Source organism: Oncorhynchus tshawytscha, unplaced genomic scaffold (assembly GCF_018296145.1).
Source record: "Oncorhynchus tshawytscha isolate Ot180627B unplaced genomic scaffold, Otsh_v2.0 Un_contig_4835_pilon_pilon, whole genome shotgun sequence".
Lineage (NCBI taxonomy): Eukaryota > Metazoa > Chordata > Actinopteri > Salmoniformes > Salmonidae > Oncorhynchus > Oncorhynchus tshawytscha.
Window position 1 is genome coordinate 90,476 of NW_024609202.1, and position 26,602 is coordinate 117,077.

At 44.3% G+C, this 26,602-nt stretch overlaps 2 protein-coding genes across 2 annotated transcripts; one reads left to right on the plus strand and one right to left on the minus strand.

Moving 5' to 3' along the window:
* Window positions 1–6,662: 6,662 nt before the first annotated feature.
* Window positions 6,663–15,186, plus strand: LOC112236870 (protein FAM171B). The gene is made up of 8 exons (XM_024405474.2): window positions 6,663–7,096; window positions 8,448–8,681; window positions 9,543–9,635; window positions 9,786–9,944; window positions 10,389–10,559; window positions 10,997–11,113; window positions 11,311–11,434; window positions 11,719–15,186. Exons 1-8 carry the CDS (start codon window positions 6,886–6,888, stop codon window positions 13,052–13,054), a joined length of 2,445 nt encoding a protein of 814 aa, XP_024261242.2. The 5' UTR covers window positions 6,663–6,885; the 3' UTR covers window positions 13,055–15,186.
* A 2-nt stretch (window positions 15,187–15,188) lies between these two features.
* Window positions 15,189–26,222, minus strand: LOC121844418 (P2Y purinoceptor 8-like). The gene is made up of 3 exons (XM_042314456.1): window positions 26,051–26,222; window positions 21,994–22,331; window positions 15,189–16,206 (listed from the first exon to the last, which is right to left on the minus strand). The coding sequence occupies exons 2-3, from the start codon at window positions 22,237–22,239 to the stop codon at window positions 15,439–15,441; spliced, it is 1,014 nt and encodes a 337-aa protein (XP_042170390.1). The 5' UTR covers window positions 22,240–22,331; window positions 26,051–26,222; the 3' UTR covers window positions 15,189–15,438.
* Window positions 26,223–26,602: the final 380 nt, after the last annotated feature.

Genomic DNA, 26,602 nt, shown 5'->3' on the forward strand with positions numbered 1-26,602 from the left:
TTCTTTAAAAGTAACTTCCTCACCATTTTAGATAAGCATGCTCCATTCAAAAAATGCAGAACTAAGAACAGATATAGCCCTTGGTTCACTCCAGACCTGACTGCCCTCGACCAGCACAAAAACATCCTGTGGCGGACTGCAATAGCATCAGATAGTCCCCGCGATATGCAACTGTTCAGGGAAGTCAGGAACCAATACACGCAGTCAGTCAGGAAAGCAAAGGCCAGCTTTATTCAGGCAGAAATTTGCATCCTGTAGCTCTAACTCCAAAAAGTTCTGGGACACTGTGAAGTCCATGGAGAACAAGAGCACCTCCGCCTAGCTGCCCACTGCACTGAGGCTAGGTAACACGGTCACCACCGATAAATCCATGATTATCGAAAACTTCAACAAGCATTTCTCAATGGCTGGCCATGCCTTCCTCCTGGCTACTCCAACCCCGGCCAACAGCTCCGACAGCCAACAGCTTCAATGCCATACAACACTCCTTCCGTGGCCTCCAACTGCTCTTAAACGCTAGTAAAACCAAATGCATGCTTTTCAACCGTTCGCTGCCTGCACCCGCACGCCCGACTAGCATCACCACCCTGGATGGTTCCAACCTAGAATATGTGGACATCTATAAGTACCTAGGTGTCTGGCTAGACTGTAAACTCTCCTTCCTGACTCATATCAAACATCTCCAATCTAAAATCAAATCTAGAGTCGGCTTTCTATTCCGCAACAAAGCCTCCTTCACTCACGCCGCCAAACTTACCCTAGTAAAACTGACTATCCTACCGATCCTCGACCTTTCCTATCCTCGATCCTTGACCGATCTTAAACTGGATGCAGTTTATCACAGTGCCATCCGTTTTGTTACTAAAGCACCTTATACCACCCACCACTGCGACCTGTATGCTCTAGTCGGCTGGCCCTCGCTACATATTCGTCGCCAGACCCACTGGCTCCAGGTCCTCTACAAGTCCATGCTAGGTAAAGCTCCGCCTTATCTCAGTTCACTGGTCACGATGGCAACACCCACCCGTAGCACGCGCTCCAGCAGGTGTATCTCACTGATCATCCCTAAAGCCAACACCTCATTTGGCCGCCTTTGTTCCAGTTCTCTGCTGCCTGTGACTGGAACGAATTGCAAAAATCGCTGAAGTTGGAGACTTTTATCTCCCTCACCAACTTCAAACATCTGCTATCTGAGCAGCTAACTGATCGCTGCAGCTGTACATAGTCTATCGGTAAATAGCCCACCCAATTTTACCTACCTCATCCCCATACTGTTTATATTTATTTACTTTTCTGCTCTTTTGCACACCAATATATCTACCTGTACATGACCATCTGATCATTTATCACTCCAGTGTTAATCTGCAAAATTTTAATTATTCGCCTACCTCCTCATGCCTTTTGCACACAATGTATATAGACTCTCTTTTTTTTCTACTGTGTTATTGACTTGTTAATTGTTTACTCCATGTGTAACTCTGTGTTGTCTGTTCACACTGCTATGCTTTATCTTGGCCAGGTCGCAGTTGCAAATGAGAACTTGTTCTCAACTAGCCTACCTGGTTAAATAAAGGTGAAATTAAAATAAAATTAAAATAACAAGAAATATTTATAATAAAAATAGAAATAGGCTTTTTAATATTACAATATAACTACATGTGTGACTGGATGTATAATATTTAATCAAAGGGTGGATATGTTAAGGGAATTTTTATCAATAATGACTAATTATGTATACATTTCAATCAGGACTGACTAATCAGAATACTATTATGTTACTGTATATGTACTAATCAGAATACTATTATGTTACTGTATATGTATGAATTTTCTTTTAAATCCTAGTACTGAATATAATGTGTGTAAATATAATCAAGAATTAGAACAATGACTGTCTGTTCCTTGGTAGAAATGAATGAACTCTATCGCCAGACTGGCTAGAATGCTTATCTACACAGACTGACCTTGGCTCTAGACGATGTGGGAAAGCTTGATAACTATACAGCCTTTGTACCAGTGTCAAGAAGAGACGGAACAGTTTAGAAAACGCTGACGTCATTTTCAGTTTATAACCTGTGATCAAATGTATCATGGGCAGTACTCATGAGAATAAACACAGCTGGTTGATTTCAAAGACTGGTCTCTGTCCATTTTATACAAATAAGGGTCTTACAAGCTCTTATGAATTGACAGAGTGATTAATTTTAATTAGGTATTAAAACCGAGGAATTTAATTCCTGCAACACCTGCCCAGAGAGGTGAGGAGCAGTGTTCATTGGTCTTAAGTGGTGACAGGACCCAGTCCAGAGAGACCGAAACAGCCTAATCCCTCTGTCTTTCCAGCTCTTTTTATTTGTCTATTTAACATATTTGTTCTATAAACTTCTGATAATAACAAGTTTTATGAACGGTTAGGTGTTCACTCAAACACTTACTTGAAAAATCTGCCAAAGTTTGACAGATGGATGAATCTAAAATGTACATTTCAGAACCACCAATCAACTCATGTCGTATTCCATCCATTAATACGTCGATAAGACAGCGTTCATTACCATTACATTCCCCCAGCATGACTCACTTCAATGCACATTAACGCACATCATCAGATAGGAATAATCAACATCTAAAATGTCAAATGAGATTTGCATCGGCTCTGATCTGAAAGATGACAACTGACTTTTTAGTTCCCCTCCTGCTGTGAGACTGGGTTGTCAGTTATTCAGCACGGCTGTGAGACTGGGTTGTCAGTTATTCAGCACTGTGGTAAGACTGAGTTGTCAGTTATTCAGCACTGTGGTGAGACTGGGTTGTCAGTTATTCAGCACTGTGGTAAGACTGGGTTGTCAGTTATTCAGCACTGTGGTGAGATCTGGGTGTCAGTTATTCAGCACGGCTGTGAGACTGGGTTGTCAGTTATTCAGCACTGTGGTTAGACTGGGTTGTCAGTTATTCAGCACTGCTGTGAGATTGGGTTGTCAGTTATTCAGCACTGTGGTGAGACTGGGTTGTCAGTTATTCAGCACTGTGGTAAGACTGGGTTGTCAGTTATTCAGCACTGTGGTGAGACTTGGGTGTCAGTTATTCAGCATGGCTGTGAGACTGGGTTGTCAGTTATTCAGCACTGTGGTGAGACTGGGTTGTCAGTTATTCAGCACTGTGGTGAGACTTGGGTGTCAGTTATTCAGCACTGCTGTGAAACTGGGTTGCCAGTTATTCAGCACTGTGGTGAGACTGGGTTGTCAGTTATTCAGCACTGTGGTAAGACTGGGTTGTCAGTTATTCAGCACTGTGGTAAGACTGGGTTGTCAGTTATTCAGCACTGTGGTGAGACTTGGGTGTCAGTTATTCAGCACGGCTGTGAGACTGGGTTGTCAGTTATTCAGCACTGTGGTGAGACTTGGGTGTCAGTTATTCAGCACGGCTGTGAGACTGGGTTGTCAGTTATTCAGCACTCTGGTGAGACTGGGTTGTCAGTTATTCAGCACTGTGGTGAGACTGGGTTGTCAGTTATTCAGCACTGTGGTGAGACTGGGTTGTCAGTTATTCAGCACTGTGGTGAGACTGGGTTGTCAGTTATTCAGCACTGTGGTAAGACTGGGTTGTCAGTTATTCAGCACTGTGGTGAGACTTGGGTGTCAGTTATTCAGCACGGCTGTGAGACTGGGTTGTCAGTTATTCAGCACGGCTGTGAGACTGGGTTGTCAGTTATTCAGCACTCTGGTGAGACTGGGTTGTCAGTTATTCAGCACTGTGGTAAGACTGGGTTGTCAGTTATTCAGCACTGCGGTGAGACTTGGGTGTCAGTTATTCAGCACGGCTGTGAGACTGGGTTGTCAGTTATTCAGCACTGTGGTGAGACTGGGTTGTCAGTTATTCAGCACTGTGGTGAGACTTGGGTGTCAGTTATTCAGCACGGTGGTGAGACTGGGTTGTCAGTTATTCAGCACTGTGGTGAGACTGGGTTGTCAGTTATTCAGCACTGTGGTGACATCCGTATTGATCAACCCTTTATTTATCATCCAATACACAGTCTGTAATGACTTTGCCTCTGGCTTTCCAATAGAGGAAATAACAAGATACCACTATGGTATATTAAGGACTGGCACCTCTAGGACACACACACATACACACACATACAAAATCATATTATTTTAACCAACCTCAAATGCAGTATGATACACCCAATGGTAAAACCAAACATGGTGGTGACCAGCATGACTTCAAGATGATTCATGACAGACAACTTCCATCTGTAACACTATAGCCTAAAGGGAATAATGGGTAATGTGGGGTGCTTTTTCTTTAATATTCAGGTTGTGTCTGTATCCATCATCTAAACAGCCATTTAGATTCTCCGCAGCACAGATAAGAGGACACGTAGCGTTGGCCTCAGAGCCTCAGAGCCTGGGCCCAGTCTGGACTGCAGCAGGCCCACAGCAACCCATTAAAGCCAGTGGAGGGGAAAGCCATTCATAAGACAGATATAGAGAGGAGATGAGGCAGAGGCAGCTTGGATTTGTTCAATGGGGATAAAGGCGTGGTTAGGAGTTAAGGGAGGGAGATTGTGGCTGGGGGAGGGGGACAAGGGGAGAATATTGCTGTGGTTGGTGAGTCCTGGACCATGAACCATACACACACTATAGACCTGCACAATGTTGCAGCATGTTGTACTGGAAACCCTTTATGAACTGATTTAAGTTCCTTTAACACTGTCATTTAGTCTAAAGGACCTGAACTGTATGAGCAAATCATTTTTGGTTTATAGTAGCATAACATTTATAGTCCAAGTTATAGCCCATAAACATCATGGTCCTCACTGCTGAATGGGCTAAAAAAGGTCCAATGTCCCCAACAACAACAATATCAGCATCAGCAGAACTACCTTGATGCTATTTATCAAACAGGACTGTGTTTCCACAGTAATGACAGAGTGCTATGCTATGCTATGCATTGTTTAGAAAATACAAATATCCCCCCTGATCGTCCATATCTGAAAAAAATGTATTTCATTTCATATGTCCCATTCAAAGCAATTTGCAACTGGGAGAGAGGGACATTAAAAACATGAATCACTGAGCCATTTGGAGAAGCTATTCATTTAACCCATAATAGTTGTTTAACTGCCATCCTCTTCACTGATTAGGCTACTGTTGTGGACGGACATGACACTGCCTGGTTCTGTCGCAAATGGCACACTGTTGGCACCCTATTCCCTATATAGTGCACTACATATGGGACCCTATGTGCCCTGGTCAAAAGTAGTGCACTATATAGGGAACAGGGTGCCATTTGGGACACAATCCCTCAATCAGAAAAGGAAGGCAGCACACTGGGAGAGATTCTAAAAGGAGAAGAGACTGGGATTTTGTGGATGTTCTTCCAGTCTTCCCTCTAGTGGGCTGTCTCCTTAAGATGGAAGGTGGCCTAGCAGTTAAGAGTGCTGGGCCAATAACTGAAAAGTCAGTGATTCGAACCCCCGAGCCGACTAGGGGAGAAATCTATCGATGTGCCCTTGAGCAAGGCACTTAAACCTAATTGCTCCTGTAATTCGTTCTGGATAAGATGGGCTGCTAAATGACAACAATAACAAAGCAAAACACAGAATATTAGAATATACTTTTTTAAATCTTAATTGGTTCCATATATGAGGAGAGGGTGAAATTGGCCATAGTTCTGACACTGATTGAGATGGTATCACCTTTTCTAGGCCTACTAGTTGCACAGAGCTTATGTCTTCCGTTCAAAGATTCCACAGCCATATAGACTACCAATAGAAATATCCATTTTTGAAAAAGAAAAGATTCTGATGTGGCTTTTTCTCGTTGAGCTTGACCCTGCTCTCTTGTGAAGATACATATGGAACTCAAATTCAACCATCTCGCTTGCCTCAGTGTTGGGAAACGATACAATGTCGCCACTTAGTGGTCAATTCTTCAACTGTTACCAGGCTAAACCAAGACAGGTAAATACAGGTTATCTTTCTAGAATTGTGGTGCTTCAAATAAAATATTAATGGCCCCTTTCGATTTCCTACACAGATATGAACACATTTTTTTCTTAGACTCAGTTCTGAGAAAAGGCATCAGAAAATGAAAGACCTAGGCTATTTTTGTTATTTTATTTAATGCTTATTTACAATGATGGCCTACACCGGCCAAACCCTGACAACACTAGGCCAATTGTGCGTAGCTCTATGGGACTCCCAATCACGGCCGGTAGTGATACAGCCTGGAATTGAACCAGGGTAGTGACATCAAGCACTGAGATCTAATGCTGCCTTAGACCGCTGCGTCACTCGGGAGCCCCTACTCCATTGTTTAGGGATCTGTTTTTCCTCATAAAATAACTTTGTATACAATGTAGGTTAGGCTATATCTTCAAATAATATTGTTTTAAAGTAATGTTGCAGTCATGGAAAATCATTCCCTGAGCAATAGAGACATTACATATAAATATTCTGCTATTTGCATGTGAAAATGTCATGGGATCTATTTGCTCTATTGAAATTGTTCCGCTCGTTGGGCACAATTACATTGTGCACATCTGACAGAGTGTCTTTAATTGGCATCAATGTATAACATGTGTAGGCTACCATCTTTTTGTTTATGTACAAAAATATATTTCCGATAGAGGGCATTGTAGAGTTGTATCTATGATGTAACAGCACCATCTCCCGTCTCTGTTGTTGTACGCCCCGAAAACACAGCATCAGCACCAGCGCGTCAACACCACCAGCCTGCCTGCTTTCTGTGCATACTTAGGTTACCTGCCTCCGTTCCACCATGAGGTTTCCATGACAAAGAAAGCGGCGAGACTAGGCCTCCATTCCTCCTTCTCTGTCTCATTTCGCGCAGTTATGTCTTTGGTTCGCGGCTCCCTCTCGCCATGCCTGCGGACCGCCTGTACCTGCTTTTCTCGCTGGTTGTGATCTCCTGCGGGGATGGTGTCGTGAGGGCGGCACCGGAGGGTGGTGTCCTCGGCGGCCTAATCACGCTGCTGGCCGCGGAGGACAATGCCATCGCCACTGTCCCAAACGGATCCATCACCGGCCAGACGGCCCTTTCTCAGGTTCAGACTCCGTCTGCCCTAACACCAGGTACAGGAGATGTTTGCGGTATATTTGGGTTGGGCTGCGGGTTTGAGGGCCTGTCCAGCATGTTAAAATGGTGGGGAGGAAATGTTCAGTGTGGAGAGAATAAAACATTGGGCATGATAACGGAACTGATAATAATTTCTCATTGATAATATCATATAGGACGATATAGGATGATGATATTAACCTATATGATATTTTGTGTATTTATCTCACTCAACAAAGGCTTCAACAATAATGCATACAGAAGCCTTGCAGAAATACAATGATGTTTTAAAACAATGTACACAACGATTGAACGGTTATCAGTAAACCTATGCACACCGTTTTTACCAACTTTGTCTTCACCTATTGTAGAGTATCCTACGCATTCAATATAAAGTATTTTACTAAGATTTATGACTTTCACTGCAATCTAAGTCTGTCCCCTCGACAGATTCCCCGGGCAGCTAATCGGATTTGAAGGTTTGAAGGTTTTCGAGATTAGGGGATTATCAGTATGGCCAGTGTGAAACTGTGCTTGTAATGATCAGAGTTTTAATCCTTTAGTACAGCACACTCACACCATATCTTTTTCACCATTGCCTTGCTTCAGAAGTCCTTTATTTAATTGACTAAGCCTCATCATATTAGTTAGAGTTATTATCACAAGTAACTATGATCAGATTAGATTAGTAAACAGATTGTAGTCTATAAATAGGCTGTCGGGGCAGCCTTGTATGCTAAATAGGGCCTGGCCTATAGCATCAGTGTGTGTGTGTTGGTGGGGCAGGGGTGTGTGCTGTGCATATGTGTGTGTGTGTGTGTGTGTGTGTGTGTGTGTGTGTGTGTGTGTGTGTGTGTGTGTGTGTGTGTGTGTGTGTTGTTGTTGTAGGGGAGGGAACGTCGTCTGACACCGCACAAGGCCTCTCACAGATGCTACAGCACTTTGATCTATTTTTCATTACCTCTCACAGATTCAGCTCTCATCACATTTTCATGTGCAGTTAAGGTTCCTGAGATAATTCATAGAGTTGCCATTGAATCTGAGGAGAGACTGTTTAAATGGGATCCCTGCATTCACAAAGCCACACACCGGCATACACCTTCAGATAAACCTTCGAAAACACCTTTAAATGCACCTCCTTGGTCTTTTAGTGTAGTCTTGTCTCTTTGTATGTGGCTTTGTAAATGATTTGTTCCACCACAAAGGCTGTGTTCTGCACTGGTACATTCTATGAACATACATTAGTGTTCTGCAATTCTAGTGTAGAAAATCAGCCATACAAACAAAGGTTTAATATTACTTTGTCATTGCAATACACAAACTGCCTCACTTCCTGTGCTTCACTTCCTGTTTCCTGTGTCTCCCCAGAGCCGCCCTTTGCCCTGAGGGTCCTGGTGAAGGATCAGGTGACCCGGCGGCGCCTGGGCGGGGCCCAGGTGGGGGTGTTTGTCAACCACACCCTGAGTAGCCAGGCCCTGACTGGGGAGAAGGGAGACGTGCTGCTCAGGGTCCCCTACAGCCTGGGACTCAGCCTCACCATTGTAGCTAGCATGGAGGGATACGTCCTCACCCTGTTGCCCTGGAGGACCACCAAGAGACCTAGTGAGTAGCACTGTGATAGTCTGGCCCCACCTGGAGGAGCCCCTGAGAAGCACCCAACCAGCTGACCTATGGGTGTCGGGTGTGGCTAAATTCTAGAGTTTAAACTGGGATAGTTCACCCAAACTACTAAATGATATAGCTGTTTGTTTCCTTTCCTTTAAAGCATTGATTTGACACAATGAGCTAAATAAGGTGTTCGCCTACTGTGTCACATAGCACATTAGTATCAGTGTTTGTTTTTGTTTTTGCGTTGGAGCAAAGCACAATTTAATGACGTTCACTGCATTAATTGTATTGATTTCTTACTCTCAGAAGCAGGATGCACTCACTATGTATAGAACGTGTAGCCAGCGAGTCTGAGGCAAGCGTTTTGTGCTGAAATGTAACACCATAATGCCATGTCATATCTAGTGTCAGCTAATTGCAGCTGTATTGAATAAGATGTTAAGGGGACTCTGAACACCATTTAGACATGCTGTATTTAGTAAGAGGAGACTGCTGCTCTTAGGGCTGCTCTCTCTCTCTCTCTCTCTCTCTATCTTGAATAAGGCAGAGCAAAGGAGAGAAAGAAAGAGAGAGAACAGAGCAAGATAAAGAGAGAGGGGGCAAAGAAAGAACTGAGAGAGAGGTGACTGGTGGTACAAGCTATGCTCAGCGTCATCAAAAGCCACTTCCCTTCTCTCTAGTCTTACACGCAGGACCATAAAAAGCCCTTTTCAATGTCGCCATCTACTGGTGTCTTTGTAGAAGTACAGGAACATGACGCTACAAAGGGACCCTTTTGAAGGTACATCTCAATAGTGTCTAGTGAGTTCCTGATTGGAATGTCACCTGACCTGACCTCACCTCATGTGTATACAGTATTCTCCTCAGTGACCTTATCGCTGCTCCCTCAAAACCAAGGCAACATCTGGCTGTTTGATGACTCCGTGCTCATCACTGGGAAGTTACCTGGTATGTGCACACATCTGGAAACTGTCACTTCAACATAACCCTAAATGTGATGCAACATCTTACTCTTTGAACAATTTTAGTCTACTGTGGCAGAAGTGCTTTGGTAGAGGGAATGAACTCCATCTGGTCTTTTTGTTCTTATTTCCACAGACATCTCCTACCAGCCCAGCGTTCAGTTCCCCAAGAGTCACCTGATGCTCTCTGACGGAAGTAACACCTCCACAGTGATGGCTTACCTGACCGTGCCACAGCGCCACCTAGGCAAGGACTGTGTCAACTGCACCCCAGGCATCATTCACAACAAGTCAGGTGGGCTCAGCAAATCGAATACATGGAGTGCAGTGCACCAACTAATGGAAATGAGAGGTGGTATTGATACATGGAAGTAAGCATTGAACACTTCCAAGATTGAGGAATATTTCAAGATTCTGAGCTGAAGTAGCCCTGTTCATTTTCTGAAAACTATTCCTCTTTAATGTTGTAGTGTTTGTAGAGCCTGCATATTTTTAAACGTTGGACATGTTGTAATTCTCTCCCGTGTGTTTGTATGTCACAGGAGGTTGGTGGCATCTTAATTGGGGTGGACGGGCTCGTGGTAATGGCTGGAGCGGAATTAGTGGAATGGTATCAAATACATCAAACACATGGTTTCCATGGTTTCCATGTGTTTGATGCCATTCCATTTGCTCCCTTCCAGCCATTATTATGAGCCGTCCTCCCCTCAGCAGCCTCCACTGTTGTATGTGTGTTCAGTGTTCAGGAGTGTTGAGTTGCGGGCGATGGCAGCGGTCAGCACTCTGCTGTACTCTGGTGGTCAGGAGGTCCAGGTGAAAGGCCCCATCCAGATCTCCCTGCCCCTGGCACACACCACCAACCTGAGGCCCTCGGACACCCTCCCTGCCTGGGACTTCAACACCAAGACAGGTGGGGAATATAGCTACTAGAGAAGTTTGTGGTCATACGCACGTCCTTAGAAACATACAGCAGGAGCAGGAGAATACTTGTAAAGAACAGGAAGGCCTGGACACTGTTTATGCTCTCAATTCACCTCTTTATCGACAATGTTTCGATCCAAACCGGCTCTTCGTCTGGTCAAAACGAAGATGAAGATCCGGTTTGGATCTAAACGTTGTCAATAAAGAGGTGAGAATTGGGAGCATAAACAGTGTCCAGGCCTTCCTGTTCTTTATGAATATAGCTATTAGTGCAACAGAAGGACTAGGGCTGAAACTACCTTAGTAACTTGTAACTTTGTTTACAAAATACTACCTGTGTTCACTTACTTTGTGGAACTGGAAGTATCTGCCTGTGTCTTCCAAGTTTTACTTCATACATTTTCCTCACAATGTTTTGTCTTCCAGGTGCTTGGGAGAACCAGGGTTTGGGGATAGTGAAGATGGTTGGAGATCATCTGGTCTGGACCTACATTGCTTCTCACCTGGGTTACTGGATCGCTGCACCCCTACCCTCCTCCAACGGTATAACGATTGTAATGGTCCAAAATGAAGTTTTTGTGAATTGAATGTTACAAATGAACTAAATGATGGAGTCTCACTCTCAGTATTGTCTTCAAACATGTCTTACTATCCTGGAGAACATATTGACCACAATCAACATAATATAATCAACTCAACTCAATCAAATCAACAATCTCTGTCTGTCTGTACCTGTCTAGGTTATATGGGCCATGCCAGCTCAATGGAATTCCTCTCCTACCACACCTACCTGCTCGTAGGAATACTGGGTGGGACTCTGGTTATAGTCTTGGGGTTTCTGGCTGTGCTGCTGTGTCAATGTGGGTAAGAGACCAACCTAATTAACTAACGTTACTGATTGTGTGTCAACTGCAGCTGGAAATATCACAGATGGGGTGTGTGGGGTGAAGGGGTTGTACAAAATGTTTACAGTAAGTTATACAATTTAAAACATTTGAATGGCCAGGATTATTCTACAAATTATTGACACAAATGCTGATTATATGAAGTTAAACATACACATAACAAAGATCCCCCAAAAGACCCACTGTGTATTGATTACCTTCTCTGCTTCTCAATCAACCTACTGTGTTGACTGTCATCTGCAGAGGTTCAGGTTCCTCTCGTGGGCCGAGGAGGAGAGCACGGTTCTCGAAGCGGTCCGCTCTGAAGAAGGACCAGACCACCTCCACCCACATGGAGGAGGGCCATGCCATGATGTCCTTCCACCCCGGAGACAGAGCCCACGGCCTGGCCTCGCGCAGCGTCCAGTGTGACCCCTCCACCCCCAGGCACAACAAAGCCAACTACAACATCTATGTGGAAGACCCCGGGCGTGGGTCCGCCCTCCTGTATGAAAATGTGGGGAGCGGGGCCAAGGGACCCCCGACATCACACCACTACATCAACAGTGAGGAGGTGGCCAGGCTGAGGGAGAGGTCCAGCGAGGAGCAGAACAGAGCCCACCTGGGTGGAGGTGCTCAGCTGCTCCACCTTTACAACCAGCCTGTGGCCATCCTCCAGGCCCCGGAGCGCTTCAGCAGCCAAGGTGGGGAGCAGCAAGGATCAGGCTGCAAGTCGGCCACCTTCCCCCGTAATGGAGGAGCCTATGACACCCACTCCCACTCTGAGCAGGGCGGTCATGACAGCTACACCCAGACCCTCCCTAAGAACCCCCACCATGCCCAGGGAGCCAACCCCCAGCAGGGCGGCCAGGACCAGCCCCAGGCCCTGGAGACCACTCCCCAAGGCCCAGCCTCTAATCCTGGGGCGTGGGGCCGTTACAGCAGCCTCCCAGAGTCCTCCGTTTCCGTCCCCGGTACTCTGAACGAGGCGGCTGGAATGAGGGCCTTCAGCAGTGGGATGGGGGGCCCCAGTGAACTCCAGGGGATATCAGAGCGTACACTCCTGGAGCTGACCCGAGGCAAGGCCTCGTCGCCTCACCCCAGGGCCTGGTTCGTCTCCCTGGATGGGAAACCAGCCGCCTCGGTCCGCCACTCTATCATAGAGCTCCAGGGACGCCACCCACGGCCCCCCAGCAGCAACGACACCAGCCTGGACTCTGGCGTGGACATGAATGAGCCCCAGCAGAGTGTGAGGGAGGTGGAGCGAGAGAGGCCTTCCATCCGTGGCTCGTTCCCCCACCACAGCAGAGGGCGCTACAGCGAGGAGCAGGACCTGAGCAGCAGTGAGAGCGGCACCACCGCCACCTGCACCCCTGAAGACCCCTACCTGAGGAACATTCTGGACGGGAGCAGCGGGGCCATTCCCAATATCCCGGAGGAGCGGGACGGAATGGACACGTCCAGTGCACAGGAGGACAGTGAGTCGAGGGGGACACCGCCCCCACGCAGGCTGAGGAAGGTGAGGGAGAAGGGGAGGGCTGAGAAGAGAAGCGCCAGGCACCATGTCAGAGAAGAGAGGCCTCTGGTCAAACGGAGCTAAGGCACTGTTCACCAGAGATGGACTGGGATGGGACTTATTTCAATACCAGTCAATTCTGGAAGTGTATTGACATTATTGGCATTCAGTTGTTAATGGGCATGTTTCATGTCCAGTTGCATGGTCAGTGCTTTTTCCTGAATTGGCTGTGATGGTTACAGAAATGTTGAATCTGTCAAGAAGGGATTGAGTTTATTGTTGATTGTTTTCCTATAGGGGTCGTATGTTGACGGACGGCTGAGACAACGTATGGCGATGTTAAAGCGTTTTCTGTGGTTTGATGGATGTGTATGCTCCAGTCCTTCTAAAAGGAATAGTTAGATAGATGCTAGTGGACACAGCAGTAGTATGGCTTCAGATCGTCTCATTCCTGGCATCTGCGTCAAAGAAGATGTGTTCTTTACACTGCCTGCGATGAGGAGTCAGAGATGCTGTATAGCGAGATAATGAAGGGTAATTAGAGAGGATAGAGGGCTGTATTGGGCTGAGCCGATGAGATCTGGCAGCAGAGACGGACAGTGATACAGTCCTCCTGTACAGAACACTGACACTTACCCACCGTGATTGCCTGCCTTTAAAGGAAATCGATATTAACACCATTGCCTGCTCTGCTCACAGTGTTTAAGACTGGCTGTACCCAGCCATCTGTCTATTGCTCTGTTTGTAAACTAGACACTGATTCACAGCTGTCCCTTTTAGAGGTCTTCTTTACAGCTCTATTAAGGGGGAAATACCATTATTTCTTTGAGAATGCATGAAAGGTATAAAGTCAAATGTTGTGTATGAAAAGAGGAAAGTGTGTGTATTTGACTTGTAGTGTGAAGACAATGGAAAGGATTCTCTTCTTAGGGACATTAAGTCTGAGGGATACTAATCCAGTCATGTGTTACTTTAACGTGTTCGTCTTCAAATAGTTACTGTTGATGTTCAATGATTCCTGTTCAACGAGCAGATCTTACACAACACATCGCTGTCCTTACATACAGATGGAGTATTGGGAGGTGGTCAGTTTAAGCTTTCATTGTTCAGTCTAAAAAGCACAGAACACAATTGGGAACGATACACGTAATATAATTTGATTGGTTAGAACCCACTGCAATGAGAACGTAATAAGCGTAACATAAAACACTCAAATAAATGAAAGCACTCAAATGTTTTTGTTGTTGTAAAAAGTGAGGTGTTATTTCAAATGAACACAAACTATATTGCTGTGATGGACTGATACATTTGGTGAAGCACACAATCTCCTCCTGAAAATGATCTGACCAGCGATATCAGTCGTCCTGCTGCTAAATTTGAAACAACATTCATATTTTGCCCATATTTAGTCTTCCTCGTGGTGTGACATCACACACGCCAGTCCTTCAGTGTGTTTGAGGATAAATACTGTACATGAATAGCTTTATTTGGTATGTACATACTCAAGCATATGATCTAGTATGTGTGATCGTGTATTTTTATGTATGTATGCATACATCGTCCTATCCTTTCTCAGCAACTGCGACAAAAAATGTTCCAAGAGAATGAGAATGCTTCTCAGAGTGAAGAAGAAAGATGTGCTTTTTTGAGCCATCATCACTATTCATGAACCCAAGCTTTAGTGTATGTGCTTTACTTCGGAGGTTTGTTACATTATTGTGTTAGCTTTGGTGCGATGAATAGGTTCAAATGTGATCCGGGGTGTAAAAAGCTTGACGACGTAGCAACTTCTACCTTCTAAATGTAGCAGCGCAAGTTATATACCTGACGAATGCAGCGATGATTTATGAAGCTTAAAATGATTGAAGGCTGAACATGTTGTTATTGTCGCCACTGATGAAGGTTAGGAAAAACAAGATGTTTCAACCGTTGGAGAATTGTATAAAGTATAGTATGTAATAATATTTCTCAGAGACAAAACAGACCCCACTGGCCCATCCTTTTCAAAGTGGCCTTCACTGAATGTATTTCCTTGTATTTATTTCATTGTAATGTAGTGTATTTCTACTGTCCGTATTCATTTAACATTAACTGGCATTCAGGCTTTTGAAACAGGCATTTCTTGTGTTGATTACGTCAGTATATTACAGTAGTGTGATTAGTCTGCCTTTTTGTGCACTTATCAATGCCTAAGTAATAAACTCACTTGATACCAAGATGATGCATGTCTAAGATTTATTCAATAATAAATGTCAACGGAATGAAGGCAGAATAACTATAAAAATGAGCATTGACAACAATTGCATAAACTGCTTTATAATGAAGACCACACAGGGTCTGTGCATAAAATAACAAAATAGAGTTTGGGTCTTTTGCTATGGCATCTGCATACTGAGTCCATTCCAGCATGACTATCTAGTGATCAACTACGGCCTAGTAGTGGTCCTTAGATTCCCTAGGCTCCCTAGTCAAGGACACCAGCTCAGAGGTCCCAAGCTCCTCCCCTCTCCCAGTGGGACACACCGCCCCAGCAGCCTCCTCAGAGCCAGACGGAACTCCCTCGACGCAAAGTAGTACACAAACGGGTCAAAGCAGCAGTTGAGGCTGTTGATGCTCAGCGCTAGTTTATAGTATCTGTACAGGCTCTTGCCCTGGGTGTGGAAGACTACATGCAGGCCATGAAGGGTGATGGTTGGTAGGTAACACACCACAAAGCACAGGGTTGCCAAGGCGACTGTGGTCTGAGCCCGTCGCCTTGACAACACTTCCATCTTACCATCACTGCCTTCAGCTGCCGTCGGCAAAGACCTGTGCAGGCCTCTGGCCACGGCAACGTAACAGCTGACCAGGACGGCTAACGGCAACACGTAGAACATCAGCAGAACCACTAGGAAGTAGAGATAGGCTACTGATTGGTGAATGAACAGTTTACGTGGAAGCACGTCGAAGCAGGTTGTGATGTTTAGCTCGACGACCCGGAGGGTGAGGTCACGGAGGAGCAAGGGTGTCTGAGTAATCAGAACAAATGCCCAGATGAGGACGCAGGTGATGGTGGCTCTCCGGGCGGTGCGCCAGTGTTTGGTGCGTAGCGGGCGTACGACACCGCAGTAGCGCTCGAGTGCGATGGCACAGGTGGTGAGGACGGAGCAATGCATGTTGCAGTTGAGGGCTGTGGTGGTGAGGCCACAGAGGGCAGCGCCCCACGGCCAGTCATTACCCCACAGGTGGTACAACACCTGAGAGAGAGAGAGAGAGAGAGAGAGAGAGAGATAAGTCAAGAAAAGATTACAAAATGAAGTATTAGCACACTACCCCTCTGTTACGAGAGGGGGATTAACGAGGGGTGGAAACTCAGAATACTTGACAACGAGGACTCTGAGTTAAGTAATATAAATATCTATAAGTCCGGAACAGTAATGTTACAAGGTAACCACAAACAGTTTCAGCTGGACTTTCACCTAATCAAAGAATTAGCTCAGCAGGAGAAACTCTCCCTTGATAAAGATACCCCCACCCCGAGAGGATCAGACCAGACCTCTTCATTATGTAACCCCACAGATGAGCAACCCCCAGCGGAGGGTCAACCTCCCAGCACAGATTACCACTCCCTCATTGAAATGAAGGACAAATTCACCCAGCTGGAGATAAGGCAGGTGGAGCTGGAACAGCAGGTGATTACACTCAGTCAGCACAGACCCAGACAACAGTCCAGCACAACAACAGCCCCTTAACCAGACCCGGAGAGCTGGAGGTGGACAGAGACATATCTGCACTTTGGACAGTGGTGAGACAAATACAACAGGAGAAAGAGGAGCAGAACAGAGCACTAGAGGAGAGTATCAGACTGCTGGTGGAGGAGAGGTTGAGGGGGATGGAGGAGAGGGTGAGGGGGATGGAGGAGAAGTTGAGGGGGACGGAGTGTGACAGAGAACAACCCACTAGAGAGGTGGCCACCCCCACAGAGAAGCCAGCAGAACAGCCCACCTCAGCACCCAACAAAAGTCTCGACACCACAGCAGAACAGTCCACACCAGACCCTGACCATAGAGTCGACATCACAGCACAACAGACAAATGAAGAACCCCAAGCCCAGAGGCTCTCACCCCCTCTGAGCACCCCCCCCCTGTCAGCCACCCTGATAGCCCTTCTGACAACCCCCCCACACCCACTGAGGACAAACACAAGACACAGATTGTACTACTTATGGACTCAAATGGGAAATATATCGAAGAAAAAAAACTTTTTCCCAAACACAGTGTGTCTAAACTCTGGTGTCCAAACACCCAGCGCGCCCTAGACCTTCTGTCTGAGGCCAAACTAGGCTCACCCAGCCACATAATAATACACACAGGCACAAACGACCTGAGAGCACAGCAGGAAAGAGTGGCCACAGCACTGAAGGGAGTGATTGAAAAGGCTTCTTCTACTTTCCCCAACGCACAAGTGGTTATCTCCACCCTGCTACCACGAAAAGACTTCCACCCCGCCACAATACAGCGGGTAAATGCAAGTATTTCCCGTGACTGTGCCTCAAAACCAAACGTTTTCCTGGCCCACCACTCCACCCTGGACTTGAACAGCCTCTATGACCAGGTCCACCTCTACAAGGCAGCAGTGCCCACCTTTGCCCGGACTCTAAAGGACATCGCTCTCAAACGTATCCCCAACACTCTACACAGGAGCAACAGATCAATAGACACCCCACCCAGACCAGCGAGACACCCTCCCAGATCTGCAGGACCTCCCCTGGACCTACACATAGAGGACCCACGCCAAGAGGAATTACATCCAGACCACAGTACACCCAGACACATCCACACCCCCACCCCAACCAATCAACACCCCCCACGTCAACCATGCCCACACTCCATTTAGGCCCCCTCAGATCAGACCTATGCCACTCCTGCCCACCCCATGCACCCCACCCCCGCAAAGAGGGCCTCAACATGGAAGCCACACATACGCCCAGGTAGTGAGCGGGCAAACAGTCCCAACCCCCACTCTCACACTCGCCCAAGCCAATGGCATGTACCAGATGCTCAGCAGGCTCTGCTCACACTTACTGGCCTGAGGCTAAACCACGACCAACAACATTGGACACTCTATGGAACAAAAAGCCTTCACTATATTATCCTGGAATATCCAAGGCCTGAGGTCATCTGCCTTTGGCCTAAAGAGCAGAAACCCGGACTTCACCAAAGAAATCGGTAATACAGACATTGTCATCCTGCAAGAAACCTGGTATAGAGGAGATGGACCCACTGGTTGCCCTCTAGGTTACAGAGAGCTGGTAGTCCCATCCACCAAACTACCAGGTGTGAAACAGGGAAGGGACTCAGGGGGTATGCTAATTTGGTATAGAGCAGACCTAACTCACTCCATTAAATTAATCAAAACAGGAACATTCTACATTTGGCTAGAAATTCAAAAAGAAATTATCCTAACAGAGAAAAATGTCCTCCTGTGTGCTACCTATATCCCCCACTAGAATCCCCATATTTTAATGAAGACAGCTTCTCCATCCTGGAGGGGGAAATCAATAATTTCCAGGCCCAGGGACATGTACTAGTCTGTGGTGACCTAAATGCCAGAACCGGACAAGAACCTGACACCCTCAGCACACAGGGGGACAAACACCTGCCTGGAGGTGACAGCATTCCCTCCCCCATATGCCCCCCTAGGCACAACTATGACAACATAACCAACAAAAACGGGTCACAACTCCTGCAGCTCTGTCGCACGCTGGGTATGTACATAGTCAACGGTAGGCTTCGAGGGGACTCCTATGGTAGGTACACCTATAGCTCATCTCTTGGCAGTAGTACTGTAGACTACTTTATCACTGACCTCAACCCAGAGTCTCTTAGAGCGTTCACAGTCAGCCCACTGACACCCCTATCAGACCACAGCAAAATCACAGTCTACTTAAACAGAGCAATACTCAATCATGAGGCATCAAAGCCAAAGGAACTGAGTAACATTAAGAAATGCTATAGATGGAAGGAATGCAGTTTGGAAACCTACCAAAAAACAATTAGGCAACAACAAATTCAATCCCTCTTAGACAATTTCCTGGGTAAAACGTTCCACTGTAATAGTGAAGGTGTAAACTTGGCAGTAGAAAATCTTAACAGTATATTTGACCTCTCAGCTTCCCTATCAAATCTAAAAATCTCAAATAGAAAACCGAAGAAAATTAACAATAATGACAAATGGTTTGATGAAGAATGCAAAAATCTAAGAAAGAAATTGAGAAACCTGTCCAACCAAAAACATAGAGACCCGGAAAACCTGAGTCTACGCCTTCACTATGGTGAATCACTAAAACAATACAGAAATACACTACGGAAAAAGAAGGAACAGCATGTCAGAAATCAGCTCAATGCAATTGAAGAATCCATAGACTCTAACCACTTCTGGGAAAATTGGAAAACACTAAACAAACAACAACACGAAGAATTATCTATCCAAAATGGAGATGTATGGGTAAACCACTTCTCCAATCTCTTTGGCTCTATAACAAAGAATAAAGAGCAAAAACATATACATGATCAAATACAGATCTTAGAATCAACTATTAAAGACTACCAGAACCCACTGGATTCTCCAATTACCTTGAACGAGTTACAGGACAAAATAAAAACCCTCCAACCCAAAAAAGGCCTGTGGTGTTGATGGTATCCTCAATGAAATGATCAAATATACAGACAACAAATTCCAATTGGCTATACTAAAACTCTTTAACATCATACTTAGCTCTGGCATCTTCCCCAATATTTGGAACCAAGGACTGATCACCCCAATCCACAAAAGTGGAGACAAATTTGACCCCAATAACTACCGTGGAATATGTGTCAACAGTAACCTTGGGAAAATCCTCTGCATTATTATTAACAGCAGACTCGTACATTTCCTCAATGAAAACAATGTACTGAGCAAATGTCAAATTGGCTTTTTACCAAATTACCGTACAACAGACCATGTATTCACCCTGCACACCCTAATTGACAATCAAACAAACCAAAACAAAGGCAAAGTCTTCTCATGCTTTGTTGATTTAAAAAAAGCCTTCGACTCAATCTGGCATGAGGGTCTGCTATACAAACTGATGGAAAGTGGTGTTGGGGGTAAAACATACGACATTATAAAATCCATGTACACAAACAACAAGTGTGCGGTTAAAATTGGCAAAAAACACACACATTTCTTCACACAGGGTCGTGGGGTTAGACAGGGATGCAGCTTAAGCCCCACCCTCTTCAACATATATATCAACGAATTGGCGAGGGCACTAGAAAAGTCTGCAGCACCCGGCCTCCCCCTGCTAGAATCCGAAGTCAAATGTCTGCTGTTTGCTGATGATCTGGTGCTTCTGTCACCAACCAAGGAGGGCCTACAGCAGCACCTAGATCTTATGCACAGATTCTGTCAGACCTGGGCCCTGACAGTAAATCTCAGTAAGACCAAAATAATGGTGTTCCAAAAAGGTCCAGTCACCAGGACCACAAATACAAATTCCATCTAGACACTGTTGCCCTAGAGCACACAAAAAACTATACATACCTTGGCCTAAACATCAGCACCACAGGTAACTTCCACAAAGCTGTGAACGATCTGAGAGACAAGGCAAGAAGGGCATTCTATGCCATCAAAAGAAACATAAATTTCAACATACCAATTAGGATCTGGCTAAAAATACTTGAATCAGTCATAGAGCCCATTGCCCTTTATGGTTGTGAGGTCTGGGGTCCGCTCACCAACCAAGACTTCACAAAATGGGACAAACACCAAATTGAGACTCTGCACGCAGAATTCTGCAAAAATATCCTCCGTGTACAACGTAGAACACCAAATAATGCATGCAGAGCAGAATTAGGCCGATACCCACTAATTATCAAAATCCAGAAAAGAGCTGTTAAATTCTACAACCACCTAAAAGGAAGCGATTCACAAACCTTCCATAACAAAGCCATCACCTACAGAGAGATGAACCTGGAGAAGAGTCCCCTAAGCAAGCTGGTCCTGGGGCTCTGTTCACAAACACAAACACACACTACAGAGCCCCAGGACAGCAGCACAATTAGACCCAACCAAATTATGAGAAAACAAAAAGATAACTACTTAACACATTGGAAAGAATTAACAAAAAAACAGAGCAAACTAGAATGCTATTTGGCCCTACACAGAGAGTACACAGCGGCAGAATACCTGACCACTGTGACTGACCCAAAATTAAGGAAAGCCTTGACTATGTACAGACTCAGTGAGCATAGCCTTGCTATTGAGAAAGGCCGCCGTAGGCAGACATGGCTCTCAAGAGAAGACAGGCTATGTGCTCACTGCCCACAAAATGAGGTGGAAACTGAGCTGCACTTCCTAACCTCCTGCCCAATGTATGACCATATTAGAGAGACATATTTCCCTCAGATTACACAGATCCACAAAGAATTTGAAAACAAATCCAATTTTGAAAAACTCCCATATCTACTGGGTGAAATTCCACAGTGTGCCATCACAGCAGCAAGATTTGTGACCTGTTGCCACGAGAAAAGGGCAACCAGTGAAGAACAAACACCATTGTAAATACAACCCATATTTATGCTTATTTATTTTATCTTGTGTCCTTTAGCCATTTGTACATTGTTAGAACACTGTATATATATATAATATGACATTTGTAATGTCTTTACTGTTTTGAAACTTCTGTATGTGTAATGTTTACTGTTAATTTTTGTTGTTTTTCACTTTATATATTCACTTTGTATGTTGTCTACCTCACTTGCTTTGGCAATGTTAACACATGTTTCCCATGCCAATAAAGCCCTTGAATTGAATTGAATTGAGAGAGATGGGTTTAGTGGTCATCACTAAGAAAGGAAAAGTTTATTTGGAAACTTTGTGACATGTGACAGCAATAACAGTGCAGATTAGTTGTAACCGGTGCCAGAGTGTCAGAGACAACCTTGTACTTGGCACTTACCGCATGACTGCGCTGTGTTTTACCTGTAGTGGCAGTGACTCACCTGTAGGGGCAGGAAGGCGCTGTAGAGCAGGTCTGCCAGCGACAGGTTGATAGCAAACACAGACGTGGGAGTGTGGCGTTTGTAATGGACATTCAGCAGTGCTACCAGAGAGAGCAGGTTGCAGGGCGTACTGCACACAAACACAGACAGGTAAATAACAGGCACAGCCATGGTCATCACAGGACTGACCAGCATCTCCAGGGTGGCATTGGTGACCCCTCTGGCCACCTCTACTGAGATGTTCATTGTGACTGACCACAACAGTAACTTGACCACAGCAACAGGGGGAGTTGACCAGGCTGACCGCTCCTGTTACTTAGGTTGGTGTACAAGCATCACTGGCAATGATAAGGGAAGAAAAGAGAGTGTTATATATTTCATTTGAATACACCAAAACCACACACTATGTTAGAGGAAGTGAAAGATATTGGTTCGGCAATGAGAGAGTAGTGTTGATGAATGCAGAAACAGTTCATCCATGTGAAAGACGAACAATGTTTTCCCCTTACACTATACTAACGTTACACTAGTTTCACTATTCACACTGTGACTACAACTGGAGAAAGCCCCTGATGTTCCCTTAAGGGGTGAAGTTATTGTAATGCTCACATGGGTCTTTCCATCATGCCTATTTCACATCTGTGTATGTGGAAATACAAGTTGGAACAGGAAATGTACTGTCATAAACAGCTTGAGGTGAAGTTAGTTACTTTTTCCTATTGACATATTATTTGTATTTGACATGTATTCTACATGGTATTGACCTATTTCTCTAGTACAGAGTTTCCAAATCTCGGTCCAGGGCGCCGTGTAGTTTTTGCACTACACAGCTGATTCAAATAATCAAAGCTTGATGATTAATTGGTTATTTGAATCAGCCGTGTAGTGCTAGGCAAAAAAATAAATGTGCACCCAGGGGGCCAGGAACAAGTTTGGGAAACCCTGATCGAGTACAGGGGCTCTCCAACCCTCAAAGGGTTTTCACTCCAACCCCATTTGTAACTAAACTGATTTAGTTTATCAACTAGCTAATTATTATAATCAGGTGCGCTAGATTAGGGTTGGAGTGAAAACCTACAATACGGTAGCTCTTCAGGAACAGGGTTGGAGTGAAAACCTACAAGACGGTAGCTCTCCGGGAACAGGGTTGGAGTGAAAACCTACAAGACGGTAGCTCTCCGGGAACAGGGTTGGAGTGAAAACCTACAACACGGTAGCTCTCCGGGAACAGGGTTGGACTAAAAACCTACAATATGGTAGCTCTCCGGGAACAGGGTTGGAGTGAAAACCTACAAGACGGTAGCTCTCCGGGAACAGGGTTGGAGTGAAAACCTACAACACGGTAGCTCTCCGGGAACAGGGTTGGAGTGAAAACCTACAACATGGTAGCTCTCCAGTAACAGGGTTGGACTAAAAACCTACAGGACGGTAGCTCTACAGAAACCTGGTGGGAGAGAAAACCAACAGGATGGTAGCTCTACAGAAACAGGGTTGGAGAGACCAGATCTACAGTACCGGTCAAAGGTTTGGACACACCTACTCATTCAAGGGTTTTTCTTTATTTTTACTATTTTCTACATTGTAGAATAATAGTGAAGACATCAAAAATATGAAATAACAGATATGTAATCATGTAGTAACCAGAAAAGTGTGAAACAAATCAAAATATATTTTATATTTGCGATTCTTCAAAATAGCTACGCTTTGCACACTCTTGGCATTCTCTCAACCAGCTTCATGAAGTAGTCACCTGGAATGCATTTAAATTAACAGGTGTGCCTTGTTAAATGTTAATTTGTGGAATTACTTTCCTTCTTAATGCATTTGAGCCAATCAGTTGTGGTAGGGGTGGTATTCAGAAGATAGCCCTGTTTGGTAAAAGACCAAGTCCATATTATGGCAAGAACAGCTCAAATAAGCAAAGAGAAACAAAAGTCCATCATTACTTTAAGACATGGTCAGCCAATGCAGAACTTTGAAAGTTTCTTAAAAGTGCAGTCGCAAAAACCATCAAGCGCTATGATGAAACTGGCTCTCATGAGGACCGCCACAGGAAAGGAAGAGAATATGTTTATTGGAGTTAACTGCACCTCAGATTGCAGCCCAAATAAATGCTTTAGAGTTCAAGTATCTAAATTGTAAAAAATTAAAAAATAGTTGTGATATGCACAGGGTGCAGTGTTTCGCTACACCTGCAAAAACATCTGCTAAACACGTGTATGCGTGTTTAGAGAGAATGCCAACAGTGTGCAAAGCTGTCATCAAGGCAAAGGGTGGCTACTTTTCTAAAATATAAAATCTATTTTTATTTGTTTAACACTTTTTTTTTATTACTAAATGATTCCATATGTGCTATTTCATAGTTTTGATGTCTTCACTATTATTCTACAATGTAGAAAATAGCACAAAAAAAATACAATTGAAATAAAACTTGAATGAGTAGTTGACTGGTACTGTAGTATTTTACTTTTTAGCACTTTTTTTACTGTCGAGAAAGCTTGCTGATAAGAATTTGCACCACTTACGCTGCACCCTGTGCATATGTCAACAAACAAAAAACGTTGTTTGATTTAGATAGTTTGAAATAGGTGTAGAGCTGTGAAGCAGCATTGTGAAGCTTATGAATTGTTATTTTTTTTAAATCTCCCAGGCAATGCATGCGGTCATTGAGATGAAACCTCAATCTGATTTTCCACTCTGATTTCAATAGCTATGTTTCCATCCAATTGGCAACAGATTTTCATACTAGTATTCTCAAACCCGCATAAAGAAAATACGCGCATTTTCCCACCAGCGGGGCTTCTTGGCGGATATAAAACAGTGCGTGATGACGTGATTGATCTAGCGTTTGTAATAGATCTTAAAACAACATGATACACTGTGTCAAATTTTTAAGGTACTTGCTGAGGCCTGCATATAGACAATATCACCATAATCCAGCACCGATTCCTTTTAAAAAGTGCATTGAACATGATCCTTTCTGCCGTTTGACAAATAAAAATAATCCAGATTTTTTGTTGTTGTCCATAATAATCTTACCATGTAGGCTACACATGCGCTCTAGACAACAGCGCTATCTGCGCCCTGCTCGCTGTTGGATATTTTATTTTTATTTATATCACCTTTATTTAACCAAGTAGGCGAGTTGAGAACATGTTCTCATTTACAACTGCGACCTGGCCAAGATAAAGCAAATCAGTTCGACACATAGTTCGACACACACAGTTCGACACAGAGTTACACATGGAGTAAAACAAACATACAATCAATAATACTGTAGTAAAAATAAGTCTATATACAATGTGAGCAAATGAGGTGAGGTAAGGGAGGTAAAGGCAGTAAATAGGCCATGGTGGCGAAGTAAATACAATATAGCAATTAAAACACTGGTATGGTAGATTTGACAGTAGATGAGTGTGCAAAGTAGAAATACTGGGGTGCAAAGGAGCAAAATAAATGAATACAGTAGAGGAAGAGGTAGTTGTTTGGACTATTTATAGATGGGCTATGTACAGGTGCAGTGATCTATGAGCTGCTCTGACAGCTGGTGCTTAAAGCTAGTGAGGGAGATATGTGTTTCCAGTTTGAAAGATTTTTGTATCGCATGTGCCTATACCAGAGTGGGCACACTCACTATATAATGCAAACAATTGTGTGAGAAACCCACCTGCAGAGTTAAAAATTTGATGGAAACCCATTTAACTTGTATTTTTTATTCGGTACATGGGAATTTAACCGCAAATTGTATTTTTATGTGCACCACGTCATGACGCACAGCCTTTTTATTTGCAACAAGTCAATATGGTTTTATGAAAAAAAGAAGAAAAAATACGTTTTTTTTAAATAAGCAAAAATATGATTTTTATGCGCATGAATTCGCATGAATTCGCATGAAAATCTGTCGCCAATCGGATGGGAAACTAGCTAGTGTCTGTGATTTAACAACTATAGAAATACAACTGTGACCAATAATTAAAAATAACACTTAAGCTAACATCTCCATGGAAGAACATTGATCTGTATAATCTAAACTGATTAATTAATGTTGGTGACTTACCTTTATGCACATGTGATCCGCACTGTCAGTGCTGCTACATTCAAGTGGGTAATCAGCCATATCACACAGGAAATGTGGTAGAAATGATTTGTTCTGTGTCTTGCCCAATGACAATGATGTTGGTTCGCTATCACTCACCACTAAGGAACTGAACATGTGCTCGTAGTGTACCAGGGTGCATGCTGTTGACACGTGTGGTGAAAAGGCACTATCTGTGTCACTGCAAAGGAAAATACTGTAGCTGAACACAACAGTTGGTGGAGACAGAAAGGAAACCACCTACTGTACCGTTACTCCCTGTTCTTAAATGAAATACACATCTTACTACTATGCAAAAGTAGTGTCCTCTCATATCACCAATCTAGTACTGTTTAATACAAAATATATACTGAACAAAAATATATTTGCAACATGCAACAATTTCAAATATTTTACTGAGTTACAGTTCATATAAGATATTCAGTCAATTGAAATACATTCATTAGGCCCTATTCTATGGATTTCACATGACTGGGTAAGGGTGCAGCCATGGGTGGTCCTGGGAGGGCATAG

Bases quoted from the DNA above. Each gene is read 5' to 3' on its own strand.
- LOC112236870 (XM_024405474.2), top strand. From the start codon at position 6,886: ATGCCTGCGGACCGCCTGTACCTGCTTTTCTCGCTGGTTGTGATCTCC. The intron at 8,682-9,542 runs GTGAGTAGCACT...ATGTGTATACAG, and splicing joins GAGGACCACCAAGAGACCTA to TATTCTCCTCAGTGACCTTA. The intron at 9,945-10,388 runs GTGGGCTCAGCA...ATGTGTGTTCAG, and splicing joins CATCATTCACAACAAGTCAG to TGTTCAGGAGTGTTGAGTTG.
- LOC121844418 (XM_042314456.1), bottom strand. From the start codon at position 22,239: ATGAACATCTCAGTAGAGGTGGCCAGAGGGGTCACCAATGCCACCCTG. The intron at 16,207-21,993 runs GTGAGTCACTGC...TCTCTCTCTCAG, and splicing joins GCGCCTTCCTGCCCCTACAG to GTGTTGTACCACCTGTGGGG.